The following is a 17047-nucleotide window of genomic DNA, read 5'->3' as shown; positions in this document are numbered from 1 at the left end:
CTCAGAGATTTTTAGGGCACTGCATTATCTCAGAATTCAGGTAGCAAAACATGCTAAATGAGTCACAGCTTGTCTAACCTTAGGCCTATTGTGACAGATGTCATTCCTTAGAGAACAGACTTATTTAAGATTTTTAAATATCCTCAAATGAGTTTTAATTCTACCTTACAGAAAGGTCCCCTGCCCACAAATTAACAAGGTTTTCTTCACTGCTGAGATAGCAGGGTGAATCATGTATCACTAACCAAAAATGGTTACATTGAAGTTTGTGGCAACTAAATTCCCATGTAACTAACTTAAAACTGATCGGAACAGTTAACTAATCATGGATTCAAAAGAAAAAAATAATTTATTTGCTACTGAAATTTTGGGGAATGATGACCTTGTCTCTCACCATTTATTTTGTCAGGGTTTGCTATAAGGACACTGTTCTCTGTATTCCCCCATGGGGAAGGCATTTCCTCTAAATAAACTCATAAAGGATATTTTTTCAGGACTTAGTGTGAACATAGCCAATAAAAGGCCATTATTCTGGTGCCTTGTCCCCTCCACTGGCTAACCTTATTGCAGAAACAACCCTTGTTTCATTAGAGTAGATGCAGGAGACACCGAAGAAGTACTAGGATGAAGGAAATTGCACCAAGGGTGGGCAGACTGAGTGTGTTGGAGCCTAAACTCAATTTTCTGATCCTTTCCAAATATTCTAGGGCTTAGCAACACATGCACAAAATGCACAACACATGCACATGTATATCCTTGTGTATACATTGCCCATGCACACACTTATTGTTTTACTTTTTGCTCTGGACCTAAGTCCTTGTGAGATGGAAACTGAAAAATACTTCTTGTGCAAACATTTATTCTCTAGTTTCTATTCCACAAGGGTTTAGATCCTAGAAAGGATTACAAAGGTCTTTGAAGGCAATGATTAAATTAAATAATGAAATGAAATAATTGATCTGTGATAAGCTGAACACAAGAAAAGGTTTTGGTGAGTAGAAAGTCTGGCTCAACAGCTGTGTGCATCTTGCTTGTTTAAATTACTTCTGCTTCTGTTATTCAGGTGTGCTCCCATTGTCTGTGTGTGGGTCATGGAGGGATGGCTTGGTGGCTGTGGGGACAACAGAGCAAGGAGCACATTTTTACACTTTACTGTAAAGTGGGCTGAAACCTTAATAAACCAAATTTCAGCTGCAACAAAGCCCAGCCTTTTCCTTTTGAAGCTCTTAAATACGCTTTTATTAGTATTGTTCACTAAATTTCATAATTTTGTTTCTTATTCTACAAAGACAAATCAGTTGCATGCACAACCAAGTATAAAAAGATGCCCCTAACAACTTGAAAAGTGTAGTTTTATTTAGGATAAATTTTACATATGCCATTCTTTTGCTTATGCCATATGTTAGTAAATTATCAAATAAGGAAATAAAATAGGGGTTTAATAGTATGTAAGGCACTGTGGATTTAGGGCCTAATTTGTTTTTTATAAATTATAAATTGATAAATATGGATGAAGAGTTACATCTTTGCATCGATTCCCTATTCAATAGAAATTTTTTTCATTTGCATTCTTCCTTCCACCCTACATCAGTTTGTCAACTTCTTTCAAGATCCACCTTCTCCAAGTGGGCTTATTTTGGTCAGTTTAAACCACTCTCCCACCTGGGATGCCTGTCTTATTTTTTTCCCCTAAACATTTATGGAGACACTGTGCCAGGCTGTATGGCATCTTTATGTAAATTCTTATATTTTTTCATCCAAATTGAAAGTTCTGTGCAGGGGCCTCTTCTTGAACTTTTATAAAACGGCAACCACCCAATGGCATGAGATTCGTAAAGGCTAATTCAGTAAGTATCCATATGAAATGAAAAGCAGCCTTTGAAGGACTAGAGGATCTAGAGGAGATCTCAAAGCCAGTGTGTTTGGGTCACACTATGCCCTAACAATTTCTATTGACCACCATAAGCAATAATAAAAATGGACACGGTCACCACCCACACAAGTGTACATATTTATGTCAATTTCTCCTACCATCTTTCAGATTTGAGAAATAAAAAATAGAGCACATTCAGGGAAACATTATTAATATATTAAAATGCAATTTAATGGTAAATTTTGCTCCTTGATCATCTCTTTGCTTATTTTAGAGAACCAAAGAATTTTTCTGAATGATTAGAAAGATATTTAATTAATGTAGGTGAAAGTTGTAGGTATAATGACCTAGCTCATATTGCAATGTATCACAGTGGATAAGATGAACAAATTAATGGGTATTTATTAGCCATGTTTAAGATTAAACATTAAAAAGGGCATTGAACAGATTGTGCTTTGAAAATGATCCTTTCAGAAGGAAAGGGTTAAAATTGCTTCCTTTCTTCTTTCAACTCATTTTAGCACTCTAGGGCACACTCCCTGGTGTCAACAAAGAGATCATTTATATCACGTATAATTTTCAAAGGAACTACCACAACATTTTAAGATCAATGACCAATGCTACTACTCATCTAATATTTTATTATTAAGGCAATAATCATGAATTAATTCAGTTGATCTTTTAACAACTTATATAGTGAAGATATCTGCAGTAACATATCACAAGATAAATTGTCATAATATTTTATAGGTATCACTTCTACTTGTGTAATGATAAATATCTTTGGGTTTTCAAAGCACCAGGCATACCATAAGTAGTAAGTATTTGGTTAATGTTTATGGATCTATTTGTGCTTTGTTTGGAATGCTTTTGTATTCATTGGCCTATTTGGTCTAACTAGCCATCCCCTGGGTTATTTTCCCAATTTTTCAGATGAGAAAAAATAAAATCTTTACAAGGTCACAAAAGTAGTAAATAGTGAATCCTGGACTGAAATCTACTCATTTCTTTCCTCATAAAATGTTGTAGAGAGAGAGAGAGAGAGAATAAATACTTTATTACATGCCTCATTTTTTCCAGTTTTCCAGTACTACAGGAAAATAAAGGTTTAATAATATTTACTGACATGAAAACAAGTAACACATATAAATGTTATATCTTCCATTGTTAACTGATAAGAATTGACCTTATATCGATCTTCTGTATAAAATCATTTCTATTACGTTCTCCTGTATAACTTTGCATCAATTCTTCTATATATAATTATCTTTGTAAAGTTCTTGAGAAATGTTTGGATGAAATACTGAAATACAGACATAAAAGTAAAGATGTGAAAATATAGTGTCAATTTTAATATTACATTATAATTTGAATTGCTAGTGATCTAATTATTGATATAGGAATTCGTTTGAAAGCCAAAAACATTATATAGATACTTTGTGGCTGATATGAGAGAATATAATTATACTTAAAACAGCATTCTACAAATTTCAAGAATGTAAATTAACGATAGAGATTTCAGGTTTCAGATCATTATTTAATATTGAATAAAAATTTTTATGGAAGTCAAAATATGGAGTAAAAATATTATATAAGGAGAAATGAAGATAATCTTTACCCAGTTAAAGCATGTGATTTTTCTATTTTAATTCTAACTGATCATTTGACATTTGGGAAGGTCATTTAATTTGTTTGAGCTTCAGTTTGGGGGTATATACAACCACAATAACTCTTATCTTTCCTTGCCTACCCTCTAAGGTTGGAGAGGATCAAATTACATAATGCAGGTGAAATATTTTGCAATTTTCCCTTTAATATGACGCTGTTTGTTTTATAACATTATATTACTGATGCAACATTTATTTGCATCATAAAATATCCTCTAAGGAATAAAATATTTGGACATCACTACAATTAATGAGGACTGCATGTGTATTTTTGAAAGCCATATTCTGATTTATAGAGCAAAAATAAAAAATAAGCAAGCTACCAAATATGTAAATATAGGAATTAGCCCAGTAGTGTTTGTTTTTCCGTTCCACTAGAGGCTTTAGAGTAATGTCAGTGTGTGTTTTTCTTACATAACTATGTGACATTACTTAGGGCATAATTCTAAATATTCTCTTACAAACTTCTGATTTGCTTGCATCCCTTCTTCGCAGAGTGGTCACAATATAATGTGGGAGGGTAAATGACCCCAGAGTTCAGAGTTCTTACGCACCCAGGAGCAAAATTAACAGAAAAATAAGCCCACATGGAGCTACTGCATTGTCTGATGGCCTCGTTTGAGGAGGTGTCAATTTAACTTTAAACCCATGAGTTTATTGAGAGCAGGGGAGAGAAGGGGATGTCTCCAAAGGCAGGAAACTGTTGCCATAGCATTTTCCCTCTCTATTCCTGCATAGCCCTCTTCCCCCAAAGCAGCAGCAATTTTTGCTCTACCGTTTCTTTCAGGAACCAGATGCATTTTCAGAAGACAGTACTCCAGTGATATGATATCTACACCACATAATAACTGTACCTGGTAAGGAGATTTAATAAGTCTGAGGGTGGTGTTAAGTTTCTCAGAACAGACTCATCTTTGCGGATGCAATTGCAGAACAGGAAACAGACCCAGGAAGGATTTTTAGGCCCCCTCCAAATCTCATTGGCCCTCTGCACAAGCCAAGCCACAGTCACTCCTGCCACACAATCGGATTGCTTTCAGCACTCGCAGCCGTGGACAGCTCCCTCGCCGCGCGGTCCTTTTCTCTGCAGTGAGCTGATTTGCTCTGCCAGCAGCTGTCGGTGCCGCACTAGACACCGAGTCCTAGCAAGCGCTCACAGAATACGCGCTCCCTCCCTCCTCCTTCTCTGGCCCCCGCCCCTCGCTCACCCCGGCCCACTCCAGAGGCGACTTTGAGGGATTCCCTCTTGGGCGGCCTCTGCAGCAGCACAGCTGGCCTCATTCGCTGCACTGCGAGTATGGATCTCCGAGGAAGAGCGGTCCCCAGCGTCGGCAGACTTCGAGTTCTCTTGATGCTGTTCCGTGAGTAGCGTTTTGGCGACTGGGAGGACGGGATGCCCTCTTTGCAGAGAACAGAGTCGGCAAAGTAAAGCCAATTAAGATAAAAAAATATGGCCCTTATGTCATGCGGTTTTTTTTCTTTTGGGGGAGGAGGGAGAGCCTTCCCTGCCGGTGGCAGGGAATTCCCCTGGGAGCCATACACCTGTGTGATATATTCCAGACAGAGCCTAGACTGGCCAGCTTCGTGGGGTCAGAGCATTGGCAAGAAAGATTTAGTTTAAAATCCCAAAATGTAGAAAACGGCCAGCTATATTACAAACTAAGTCATGATTTTTAAATTTTTTAAAAAAATTATATGTTCATTATAAATTAACAGGGGAGGAATGAAGCTTGTTAGACCCAGGCTAGAGAAATGGCTCATAGAGCGCACAGCTGCTGGAAGAGAACTTTGTCACTCCAAAGCCTGCAGAGCACTGTCTCCCCATCTTAGCGCCCAAGACGCTGGGGCTCACTGAGCCCTGAACTGATGGAATTTGTTTTGTTCGTTCCGCAGATACAATGGCTCAAATCATGGCAGAACAAGAAGTGGAAAATCTCTCAGGCCTTTCCACTAACCCTGAAAAAGATATATTTGTGGTGCGGGAAAATGGGACGACGTGTCTCATGGCAGAGTTTGCAGCCAAATTTATTGTACCTTATGATGTGTGGGCCAGCAATTACGTAGACGTAAGGAATCTTTTCCCCCTAGCTTGTTCCTAGGGCCCCAGGGCGAAGGGCACCCTTCCTTGTGGCCCTTCAAAGACCTGGGTCGCCCGCCTTCTTCCCCACACCCCTGCAGGCTGCTCCCGAATGCTGCATGGGGATTTCAGCTTGTAACACCTTCTGCTCGCCTTGCCTGCTTTGAAAATAACCCCTCTTCTCTCCGCTTCCCCTATCGGCTGGGGCTGCTCGTAGAGCATCTAACCGCATGGTCCTGGAACCTGGCATGCGCGCGCGCAAAGGAGCGCCCAAGCGTGCAACCCAGAGTTTGGACGCGCCGCCCTTTACAGCCCCCACCCCGGGGCCGGGCGCGCTGAGGGGGCGCGGGGCGTCTGTGTTCCCAGCTGATCACAGAACAGGCGGATATCGCACTGACCCGGGGAGCTGAGGTGAAGGGCCGCTGTGGCCACAGCGAGTCGGAGCTGCAAGTGTTCTGGGTGGATCGCGCGTACGCACTCAAAATGCTGTTTGTAAAGGTAACTCAGACCCGCGCGGGCAGGGGGGCCGCAGGCTCCGCGTGGGTGTGGGAAGTGGCGGCCCCTGGGTTTAAGAACCCAGAAGCTGCGGAGGTGATTGAAGCGCGCCTCCCCGGCTCAACAGGAAAGCCACAACACGTCCAAGGGACCTGAGACGACTTGGAGGCTGAGCAAAGTGCAGTTTGTCTACGACTCTTCCGAGAAGACCCACTTCAAAGACGCAGTTAGTGGTGAGTAGAGGCTGGCAGGACTGGGAAGGGAGCCTGGGAACTCGAGGAGCAGGCTTGGAGAGAGAATTCCTTGGGGTTTTGGAAACCGTTTCTGGCTTTGCGCTCCCAGGCCAAGGCATCCTCCGCTTGCTCTTTAGGGGCCAGGGGGCGGGAGTGCCGGTGAGTCTTCTGGGTCTCAGGCCCTGTAGATCCGCAAGGAACCGCAGGCTTGGGGACCCATCCGTCACCCATGGCTTGATCCTAGATGAGACGTCCCTTGAAGGCCTGTCGTTCCCTGACTGCTTCAGGACGACCTCTTATGATTTGGCCTTTGAAGAAATACGAAAAAGGGCAAAGCCGTATTTTAATTTTCTTCAGCACCCTGGTTTTGTTTCTCATGCGCTAAGACTGCAAGGGGACAGTACGACTTTCCTTTTCAGCGAGGAGGTGGTGTCCTTCAGTGTCTTTTTTGCACATGGCAGCATGGCTCTCACGGGATATTAAGTAACCTACTGCAGCCACCTGAGAGTGGACTCTGCACCATCTATAATTTACTAGCGTTTCTGGCCCATCCCTCTGACAACTCACCCAGATCCTCCAAAAATATCCCCAGCAAGAGGAGCATTCATCCCCCAAATAACAATATTCCTATCTGTAGGCACCATCAAATTAAATTGATTTTGTTCTTTATAAGTTCTCTGTTTCACTAGTAATGAGGCCTTTTGTCACCCAGACACCTGAGTTGGGAAAATATTTTTATTGAACACATAAAAATACATGTGTCGTCTTTCCCCTTTCACCCCTTTTTTGTCATCACAGTAAAAGGAGGATTTTTTTTCTTTTTCATCAAAGTTTAGATGCAAGATGTTCCCCAGTTAAATTAGACCAAAAAGGAAAAACCAAAACTTAGGTCAGAAAAGGAGTAGTGGGAGGCAGACCTTCAGAGGGGATGTATGTGTGCGACAAGCACCCAGAGGACCAGCAATCTGTCTGGCTTTTTTGGGAAGATATTTTATTCTTTGCCAGGCCAATGTGAAATGTGGAAAACCGTCATTGTTCCTTCTGTGTCTTTGGAATCTCCATTGCTAGGGATTTTTTTTTTTCTTTTTTGAAGTGGTGTCTTGCTCTGTCCACCAGGCTGGAGTGCAGTGGCACCATCCTAGATCACTGCAGCCTGGAGTGAGCTACTGCGTCAAGAGATTCTCCCACCACAGTTTCCCCAGTAGCTAGGACTACAGGCATGTGCCATCATGCCAGACTAATTTTTTAGTGTGTGTGTGTGTGTGTGTGTGTGTGTGTGTGTGTATTTGTAGAGATAGAGTTCCACTATGTTGTTCAGGCTAATCTAGAAATCCTGGACTGAAATGATCCTCCCACCTTGACCTCCGAAAGTTCTGGAATTACAGGTAGGATCCACCATGCCCAGCATAGGGGTTTTTAGGTATCACTCTCCTCTTTGAAAAATGAATTCTAAATTAATACTGAAAGAGCCCTGCTCTCAACAGAATAGGTGTGTTTGTCCTTCACCACTTGATGCCGTTTGTTGAGCCCTAGCCATGGCAAGGGAACAGAGAGAACAGGAGGGGTATGGGGTCTGGAACTGAGAGGCAACACCTCTCTGGCACATTAGGTTAGGAACAACGAGGATTCTGCCAGAAAGAGGGGCCTAACTATTGCTTTGGGCCCTTGCTGTAGCTGGGAAGCACACAGCCAACTCGCACCACCTTTCTGCGCTGGTTACCCCAGCTGGGAAGTCCTATGAATGTCAAGCTCAACAAACCATTTCACTGGCCTCTAGTGATCTACAGAAGACAGTCACCATGATCCTGTCTGCAGTCCACATCCAGCCTTTTGACATTATCTCAGATTTTGTCTTCAGTGAAGGTAAGTTCGTGGCCGGGGTGGAGGAGAAGAAGACTCAGTTAATTTCAGGAAGGATGGGAGAGGGACATACCAGGGCTGCAAGATGTTAGCATTTGGATTTCCTCTAGGTTGAAACGACACTGCTGGCCTCTCTAATAATTTTCAAAGACTAAAAAAGCAGTAGGCTGAATGTATGAACTTTTATCAGTAGCTCTTTCTTTCTCCCTCCCACACTCCTCCCCTTCTTCCTTCTCTTGAGTCCTTTCTTCTCTATCTCCCTTTGTTTCTTTCTTCTTCTTTTCTTTTCTTTACCTTCTTCCCTTCCTTCTTATATTTAATCTTTTCCTCTCTCCTCATCTTCTTTCCTTTGCCAAAAGATGAACGCTTGTAGGGAGAAAGATTTAAAAACTCACCTTGGAAAAAACTAATTTTGATGCGAACTTCCCAAGGAGGAAGAGCTAAAAATCTTCAAGAAGTTGGTTAATCTAGAGAGCTATGGATTGGGGAAGGACCTTTGCCTTTCTGGGCCTCAGTTTCTTCTTCTCTTGGATACTTCTAGCTGTAGGCTCTGCTGCTTTCAGTCTAAGTTCCTGTGCATCCAGAATGCAGTGGGGGTGTTTGTGTATGCACAGGTCATAGACTCACTAATTCTTTCCGCCAAACACCTTCGTGAGGAGGATGTCCCTAAGCTCCAGGGAGGGAAGAGTCCCTGAAGGCTGAGTTGTTTAACCCCAGCTGCTTCTGCTGAGAGAGTGGAGCAAGGCCATCTCTCAGTCTGTTTAGCCCCTGAGAGGGAACCCAGCTATGCTGTGGCAGGTTCAGGTCATTCTTCTGTTCTCATCATCCCTGTAGAGGTAGGGCACAAGGGGAGTTAAGATTTCTGCAATTCGTTCAAGTCTAGCAGCAATTTACATTGGGCAAGTGTGGGATAAGTGAATTCAATTCATTTATTCTCTCTCCCTCACAAAGGAAGTTATTCAATTTTATATTCTTACTCTATATGGTTAAAAAACATCAGGAAACATTCTGATTGCTTTGTTTGTGCCTTTCTTTGGGTTGGAGACCCCCAGGTGAATACAACATTTCCAATGTTCAGGATATTAGGGAATCTCCACCTTTGTTATCTCTGATCATTTTCCGCGGTATCTAGCTTTCATAAAATGCAGCTTCCACTCAACCTATTACTGAGTAGAATGCACCACCTTCCACATTGATTATTTAGAAAGCATTTGAGAATTCCTAAGTTAAATTGTCTTTAAGAAAAGGAGCCATTCATTTTTATATTATTAGCACCTAATACAGTATTTGACATATTGCAGATGTCCAGTTAACTTTGGCCGAATTTATATTTTGTCGGTGTGGATTCACTTAGTGGAGACTTCCAAATGCTGCCATGCCATGCAAATCAGAATGTAATATATTTAGTAAAGCAGTGTCACACCTGTTCAGGTGGAAGGATGGGCTTTCCCATGTTAATGCATTTTCTACAAAATTGAAACTACTAAACAGTGTCAAGACCTTAACCGTTTTAAAAAAATCTTTTTGTTTATGGAAGTATTTATAAAATATAACAGTCCGTGTCTTTCTTAAACTGAAAATATTAAATGTAATCAAATATAATTTGACTTATGATTATTGATGACAAGGAATTTATTATGAAAAAATTGGACTATGTAATATCAGTCCCCCGTCCCCAGGACCCTACCATAAATGCCTTCGAGTTTATATGGGTACTCTTAATAGTTGATAATGACTTTCCAGTTTTTGCTGACTAGCTGTTACTGGCGCCTCTTTATTTCTACCACCAGTGCTATAATTGCTGCTTCTCCTAGCTCCTTACCATTCTGTGTTATTTCTAAGTCGTTGCTTTATAGTTGGCTATGGCCTGAGAAATCAAACCTCATAGACTTTTAGAATTGTGTGTAAAGTAAGAATAAATAATTACTGAATAAGGAGCAGAGCTGCTTTCCTAAAAATCAGTAAAATTCATTGCGTGGAGTAAATGGCATCTTTTGTTTAGAAACCAATTTTGATCCACTTCAAGGTCCTAGATAGGGAAGGCTGCTGGATAGACAAAGAGAATTTGTAACGATATATAACTTCCTACATGCATAAAGAGAAGGCACAAGCAAATGGCACTTGTCTCAGCCCAGGATTTTCTGGGTAATAATTAGGATGTTCTCTTTTGTATGGTGTCGCTAGGCTTATGCCTTGACATTCCTGGGAGGAGGCAAGCCTCATTCAGAATCACTTACTGGATCAGTGTGCCTTTGTGTAGCTGGGTTTTTTTTTGTTTTTTGTTTTTTTGTTTTTTTTTGTTCCTGGGTCCTCCTGTCTGTGCCTCTTAGCACCTGCCCCAACTGTGTTTTGTAAGAGATCATTATTTTCGATTTGGTGGAATTTTATAGATTCCTTGTGAGTGCCTTTTCAGGATCTAGCACTGGGCCTTTATCCCTAGAATATAAGTTTCGGGGGTTTTCAGTGTGTGGGTGTGAGTGGAGCATGCCTGCATGGGGAGGGAATATTATGTCATATATCTGCATACCCACCCATTGCAGGGGTGTGTTTGTGTGTTCGTGTGTGTGTGTGTGTGTGTGTGTGTGTGTGTGTGTGTGTTTGGAGCGTGGCCATCGTCCAGCACAGCAAAATGGTTTCCTGTGAAGAGTCTATTCCCTGTGTAAGGGGGTCATACACTGCAGTCTTCACACCTGTCTACTGAATAGACCTTATGAGAAAATCAAGAAAGGGTCAGTGAAGTCGGTAAGTGGACACACAAGGACTGAGAGCAGTCCAAATGGGGTTTGACGTCTTTATCACATGAGTCCCTTTAGTGCATTGCACTTGCCTACTACACTGATCCCCAAACAAAAGTCTCTTAGCCCAGCAATGTGCTCATGAACCTTCAGCTGCAATGTGCAACAGCTGTGATGATATTGTTAGCATGCAGAGTTGAGGTCACTAGGTCTGGGAGTGGGCCCCAAGAGGCCCCATTGCTAGCAAGGTCTCAGGTGATGTTGCTGCCCATAGAGCCTTAGAACTCCAAGGCCCTGTCTTATCAATGGGTAACAGCTGTTGCATGAGGGTTCAAGGTGTATACAAAGCAGGCAGGCTCTAAATGGCTGCAAATTTACTTGTTTAAGCTTTTTTAAAAATAATTGGTTGTGTAAAAATTTGGGAGTTTGGTGCCAACAGGCTTTTGAGCTAACAGTCTCAGCCTGCAGTGAAGAAATAAACCACCTAGAGGCCAATGCACAGAGCCCGTCTTTGGCTCATTTATTTACCAAATACACTTTGTATAGCAACTATCACCTCTGCGACAGCAGCTATCACCCCTGCCATTTGAGGCACTCTGTTTCTCATTTGGGGTTGATTACCTTGTTCTTTCACAATTAATTCTTGAGGGCCTTATTCAAAGACCCACAATTCCCTTTGAGGGCACCATCTGATTTCTGGCTGAGATGGGATAGGGATAGGGTGTGTGTCCCTGGGAGGGAACAAATCAGCCTGAGTATTCTAGTAGCTTGAGTGAAAGGAAACTTTTATGTATGACGTCAAAAAAAACAAACCATAATAGAATAGGAAGGCTACCTCTATTTCCCTTTATTCAGGATTCAGGTCTAATAGGAATTTAAAAGACATCACATATAGGCTGGTCCCTTTTAAATTCTCTCCCAGGGGGCAAACAAAACAAAACAAAACAAACGGACCTTCAGAAAGATACTTGAGATCCCCATTTACAATGGAGCAGCTGAGGCACGGGAGGTGAAGTGGCTTGGTGAAGGCTTCCCTCCTAGAGCCTGTCTTTCGGTATCAGAGCCTCAGTGTCTCAGGGCCACAGCTGCTTCTGATGAGCAGCAGTAATCAACATGTGAATGTGAGAGGCATTTACAGAGTTTGTTGGGTACCCCAAATTCATGAGCTTTTTATTATTGTTCTTAGCATCATGATTGGGAGATGCCACCTAATCTGCTTTTTACCAGATCTGTGAGAACTTTAGTGTTAGTGGAAATGAACATTACATTTCTCTACTCACCACCCCCCTAGTACAGCGTCCTGTGGCAAGCTGTCGTGTCACAAATATGTGACGGGTTTGCTGATCCAGAGCATTGTAGACCTGTGATTTACCTGGCACTTCCCAGTTAAGAAACATGCCACCCTACATAGTTGGTCCTCAGGGCCTCCTGTGCAAGCAGCCAAAGGGAAATAATCTGTTATTAACACAGCTGAGAATTGTGTTGATGTCTCCAAGATGGAGCCCCAGCCTAGCGCAACGGAGTGAGCCTGTCATAGAATTCTGTGCTTCAGATGCTGTCTTCTGGAGAGGGCACAGGACATACCTCAGAATCATCTCAACTGAGGGTGCGCAAATGTGTTTACCCGCCAGCTGCCATCTATCACTGCTGGCTGCTGTGGGAGCATTAACTCCCTGGGACTTCTGACTTGCTTTGTAGTCAAAACCTGTTGGTATCTATGGAACTGGTAAATGCCAAAAGAAGAATGGACAGTGTCTATGTCCACTGCACCTAGGTAATGGGACAGAAGAACTTTTTCTTCCTCATTGTAACTTTCAGTCTAGTGAGATAGGGTGTATACAATGCATGTCATGTTCCTGGCATACAGTGGCATGAAACAATACTTGCTCTTATTATTTTTCTTCTCTAATACTTACATCTTTGGTTTTTTTTTTTTTTTGAGTTGGGAGTGCAGGCTGGCCTTGGACTCCTGGGCACAAGCAGTCCTCCCACTTCAACCTCCCAAGTAGCTGGGTGGTGATGCCACTGTGCCCGGTTAGTGCTTACATCTTGATGAGGGTATCAGCTTGTGTTCAGTCAAAGGTCTCCAAAGCCCGCTCATCTTAACAGCTTCTCAGTATACAAAATACATTTTGCTGATAGTTATGGGAGTTCACAGCCAGCCAAGGGAACATATAAAATGAGGGTCAGACCCTTTCTCTCTCTAGCCCTGCCAAACAGCAGGGGAAAACGCAGCCAGCAGAAAGCTTGCCTTCCTCTTGAAACAGAAACAGTCCATGGTGCTAGAAGAGCCTGGAGGAAGTAGACAGCTTGCCTCTGTTTCCACTGCATATCCCAAAGCCGTTCACTGGGGGAGCAACGAAGAACTCTTGTATTTTATCTCAAGGAGTCAATACATGTTTAAAATGCTGTCACGAAATGAAACAAAATAAAACACATATCTAGCAACCAGCACCTGAGATCAATGATGATTTTAGTGGGTACACATGGGTTAAGGGTTGAGGAGACTTCTGTTGGCAACTGGCGGCTGGCAATAGATTATGCCTTTGCTGTTTGTTTTGTCTTCATCTGGCTCTTTCCAATGACGAGGCTGGTTTTCGTCTTTTCCAGCCACAGGCCACTTACCCTGTGGTGTGAACTCTAGAGCCCCGAGTCCATCAAGAGCAGAGGCACGAAGACCCCTAAGTCCTGTGAAAGTGGGGGGGAGACAGGGGTTCAGGGAGATCTGAAGCCAGATGTGATCCAGGCTAAGTCAACAGATGCTCTTCTCCCTGGCAGAAATCAGGGGCCTTCCCTGTTTTGTAATCTGTGGGTTGTATAATCAGTTTATAGTACAGGATTTTAACCCTGGGGTATACAGGGTTTTTGGATACAATTCAGAGGAAAAAATTATATCTTCATTTTCACTAACTTCTGATTAATATTTGGCTTTTTTTTTGTTTGTTTATAAATGAAGGTGACAGACCACAGCAGTATTAGCAGTACCTGTGACTGTCACCAATAGAAATCATAGGTATTTTCATCTCACTTTAGTTTGTGCAGATCTTGCAAAGTAATATTTATGCTTCTCGCTCCTTTACAATCATAGCCCACATATATGTGTTATAACAGGGAAATACATGTATTGCTGTATCTGAAATTCTTTTGAAAATATTTGATGGCTGAATTTCAGTTTCCCTTGTAATTGTATTTTATTTTTTATGCATTCATAAACATTATTCTGAGAAGGGGGTCCTTAGTTTTATTATACTTGCACAAAAAAGATTACAACGCTTGCTTTAGGGGGGTCATGAGCAGCATTGTTTTAAATAAAACAGAATAGAAGAGAACATAAATTATTAGATGTGTAAAGCAAGGATAACTATTGTTTGTCAAACTTCTGCTTTAGGTCTCTGTGTGTACATGTGCTCTAAGCTGTCATGTAAAATATTGTTCCCCGCACCCCACCCATGGATCATAGGCAGAGATTAAAAGCACTGTCTTAAGCCTGAAAGGGAAAAGCATGTCCTGCTTTTATGGGTTCATAATCTCTCAACTAAAACCCAGACTGAACTGAAAAAAAAAAAAGAGGACCTTGGTGCTAGATAATTTTCAGAAATTCAGAATATTTTAGACTTTAGGAAGACTATACAGTGAACAGTTTATATATTACATAAGACTACAGAAGAGTCAGGGCAGCTCCATGCAATCAAACATATCTCTGTTTCCTGTAGTGAAATATGTGAAAGGTCATACTAAGGAGCATGACTGAAAACTACAAACAGCCTCACATTAGATAAGTCAGGTTTTGCTGCCAAATGAATGATTATAAAGTACCATTGGTTTTCAGAGCTTCTCAGTATACAAAATTCATTTCAAAATGGATTTTGAAACAGTGGATAAGAAAGTGGACTCAGGAATTTCTTTTTATTTGACCACTTATGGAATAGGTGTTGGTAAGTGTGGGATTTGGTATTATCTGTGATACTTTTGACATCTCCATAGCTGATATCCTCTTTATATTTCCCTTTACTGTGGTATGATTAATTCTGTTTTTTCCTAAAGCTACAAAAGATGATCATCTGATAAACAAATCATGATTATGTTCTAAGCATATTTTTTTCTTTCCCTTTCTTTTACCAGACTATATCATCTTTTCCTCTATTTTTCTTAAAGAATGGGATGTGAGACATTCTTTTCATTATCCATTTAGAAATAATACTTTTGATACTTGAGCTCCAAAGACTCCTATACTTAAAAGAAATGCATAGAAGACTTAAATGTGCAAGACTTCTATCTTTATGTAAACGATGACAGAAAAGCTACTCTGTGCCCGGCACTGTGCTTGGCCTTCTGTAGTATGACATTTGACACTCACAGCAACCCTGGAAAGTAGGTGTCATCTCAATTTTATAGGAAACTGAAGCTTAGGCAGATTAAAAGTCTCGCCCAGGGTCGGGCAGTGGAGGATCTGGGACCTGAGCCCACTGTCATCGCTCTCCTTCACAATGTCTCCTATTACATTTACTCTGGCTTGATGTGATAATTTGGATCCATGAAGACCACTAAAAGTTCATCTATCTCTCTATTTCTACAGCTATATCTATCTATATATCTATATATATATATTTATTCATTTTTATGTTATTAGCAAAGAGAAGAGAGAAAACATGATTTTACAAATTGGTCAAGGTCATTTAATGCCCCGTCCCCAGATTCTTCCCAGTTCAACTCCAACCTCCCTTCCTCCTGAAGCTTTCTTAACTCTCTACCCTCCCTGTCCTGAACACTTGTAGTTGTGACCACACAGAACACCACCCGTCTGTGTTCTCCAGTGGCTTTGCTACATGAGCTCTTGCTCCCAGACAAAACTCTTTCTCCATTGCATCTCCCCTTCTGCCTAGGGAAGTAGATGCTGTATTGGGGGCTCCTGACTGATTGTTTGCCTGGGTAACTAGAGTGGAAACAGGAAGAAATGAGCTAAAACCAGGATCTGACAGGCTAAGTAACTATGACATTGCTCTGCAGGCAGGAGAGTTAAGAAGGGAAGAGGCAGAGGCCAGAGTCACAAGGGCAACCTTGCAAAGATGCTTGGGGCTTGCTCAAGCAGCAGCCTACAGTGGTGCATAGATGAGAGTCTGAAGGCCCTGAGGCCTTGCTATTGTTTTTGTGAGATAATTTATTATTATTACTTTTTACCATTTAACACAGACTTGGCCTTGTCACTAAATAATTTGAAATCAATGTATTTCTTCTTAATATTTTTTAAATTCTTTGTTTCTATTCGATGTATTAAGCAAGAAAAAATGGCACGAGGTTGCCACTAGCACCTGCAAGCCAATCAAACCCTGCAATCTATGCTAACATTACCTGGGCAACAGTGTTATCGTGCAGAAAATAAATAATCTTTGTTGTTAACAAAATTCCTACCCCACATGATCCCGTTTCTACGCATTGTTCTCTTCAAAGAGGTATCATATTGGAGAAGAAGACCACCACGCTGGCATCATGAAGTTCTAGGCCTGCTACTCTTTCTGATACACTGTATTCTCTCAGGTTTTGTCTCTGGAGCAATGGATGTATTGGTCCAGGGTGGCCCTCAGAGTGTTGGGACTCATTAAAATGGAATCAAGGAGTGGGGGATAAAAAGTTTCCTACTAATTCTTTTTCAACCTTTTGGTTGTGATAAGAAGAAAGACTCAATTTAGTCTTAGTGGGTCCTTAACATTTCTCTGCCATTTGCCAAACTATCTTTTAAAAAAGCTATTTCTAGAAGAATTGCTTTTTCTATTATATATGTGTATTATATAGATGCATATACATATATGTATATGTACAAATATAAAACAGTTGTATTCAGGTATAATTGATGTACACATTTAAACCCGTGATTTAATAAATATTGACTTATGAATACACCTCTGAAGCCATCACCACAATCAAGAAATCAACATATTCATTACCCTGGAATGCTTCCTCATGCCCCTTTAATAAGTATCCAGCTCATTGAATTTTCAGATGCTGGATGAACCTCTGCAACCAGCATGCCGATCAGGAAACCGAACTGAAAAACCCTCCTTCCTGCTCCACCTTGGGATTCTGCAGCCTTTTTTTTTTTTTTTTTTTTT

At 41.4% G+C, this 17047-nt stretch overlaps 1 protein-coding gene and 1 long non-coding RNA gene across 2 annotated transcripts in view; one reads left to right on the top strand and one right to left on the bottom strand.

Moving 5' to 3' along the window:
* Window positions 1-330: 330 nt before the first annotated feature.
* Window positions 331-4840, bottom strand: LOC108300965. Its single transcript, XR_005199342.1, has 3 exons — window positions 4749-4840; window positions 3060-3176; window positions 331-1111 (listed from the first exon to the last, which is right to left on the bottom strand). It is a non-coding gene; the product is annotated as an uncharacterized LOC108300965 (long non-coding RNA).
* The window catches only part of LAMP5 (lysosomal associated membrane protein family member 5), a 16058-nt gene continuing 3578 nt past the window's right edge, over window positions 4568-17047 (top strand). The window contains exons 1-5 of the mRNA XM_017523953.2: window positions 4568-4901; window positions 5434-5606; window positions 5984-6115; window positions 6240-6345; window positions 8020-8208. Of these exons, the coding sequence (XP_017379442.1) occupies window positions 4838-4901; window positions 5434-5606; window positions 5984-6115; window positions 6240-6345; window positions 8020-8208 (664 nt within the window). The 5' untranslated portion in view covers window positions 4568-4837. The remainder of the gene's footprint in view (window positions 4902-5433; window positions 5607-5983; window positions 6116-6239; window positions 6346-8019; window positions 8209-17047) is intronic.

This window comes from Cebus imitator, unplaced genomic scaffold, assembly GCF_001604975.1.
Source record: "Cebus imitator isolate Cc_AM_T3 unplaced genomic scaffold, Cebus_imitator-1.0 Scaffold31, whole genome shotgun sequence".
NCBI lineage: Eukaryota > Metazoa > Chordata > Mammalia > Primates > Cebidae > Cebus > Cebus imitator.
Note: the sequence above shows the minus strand (reverse complement) of the source record. Positions and strands in the feature narration are given on the sequence as shown.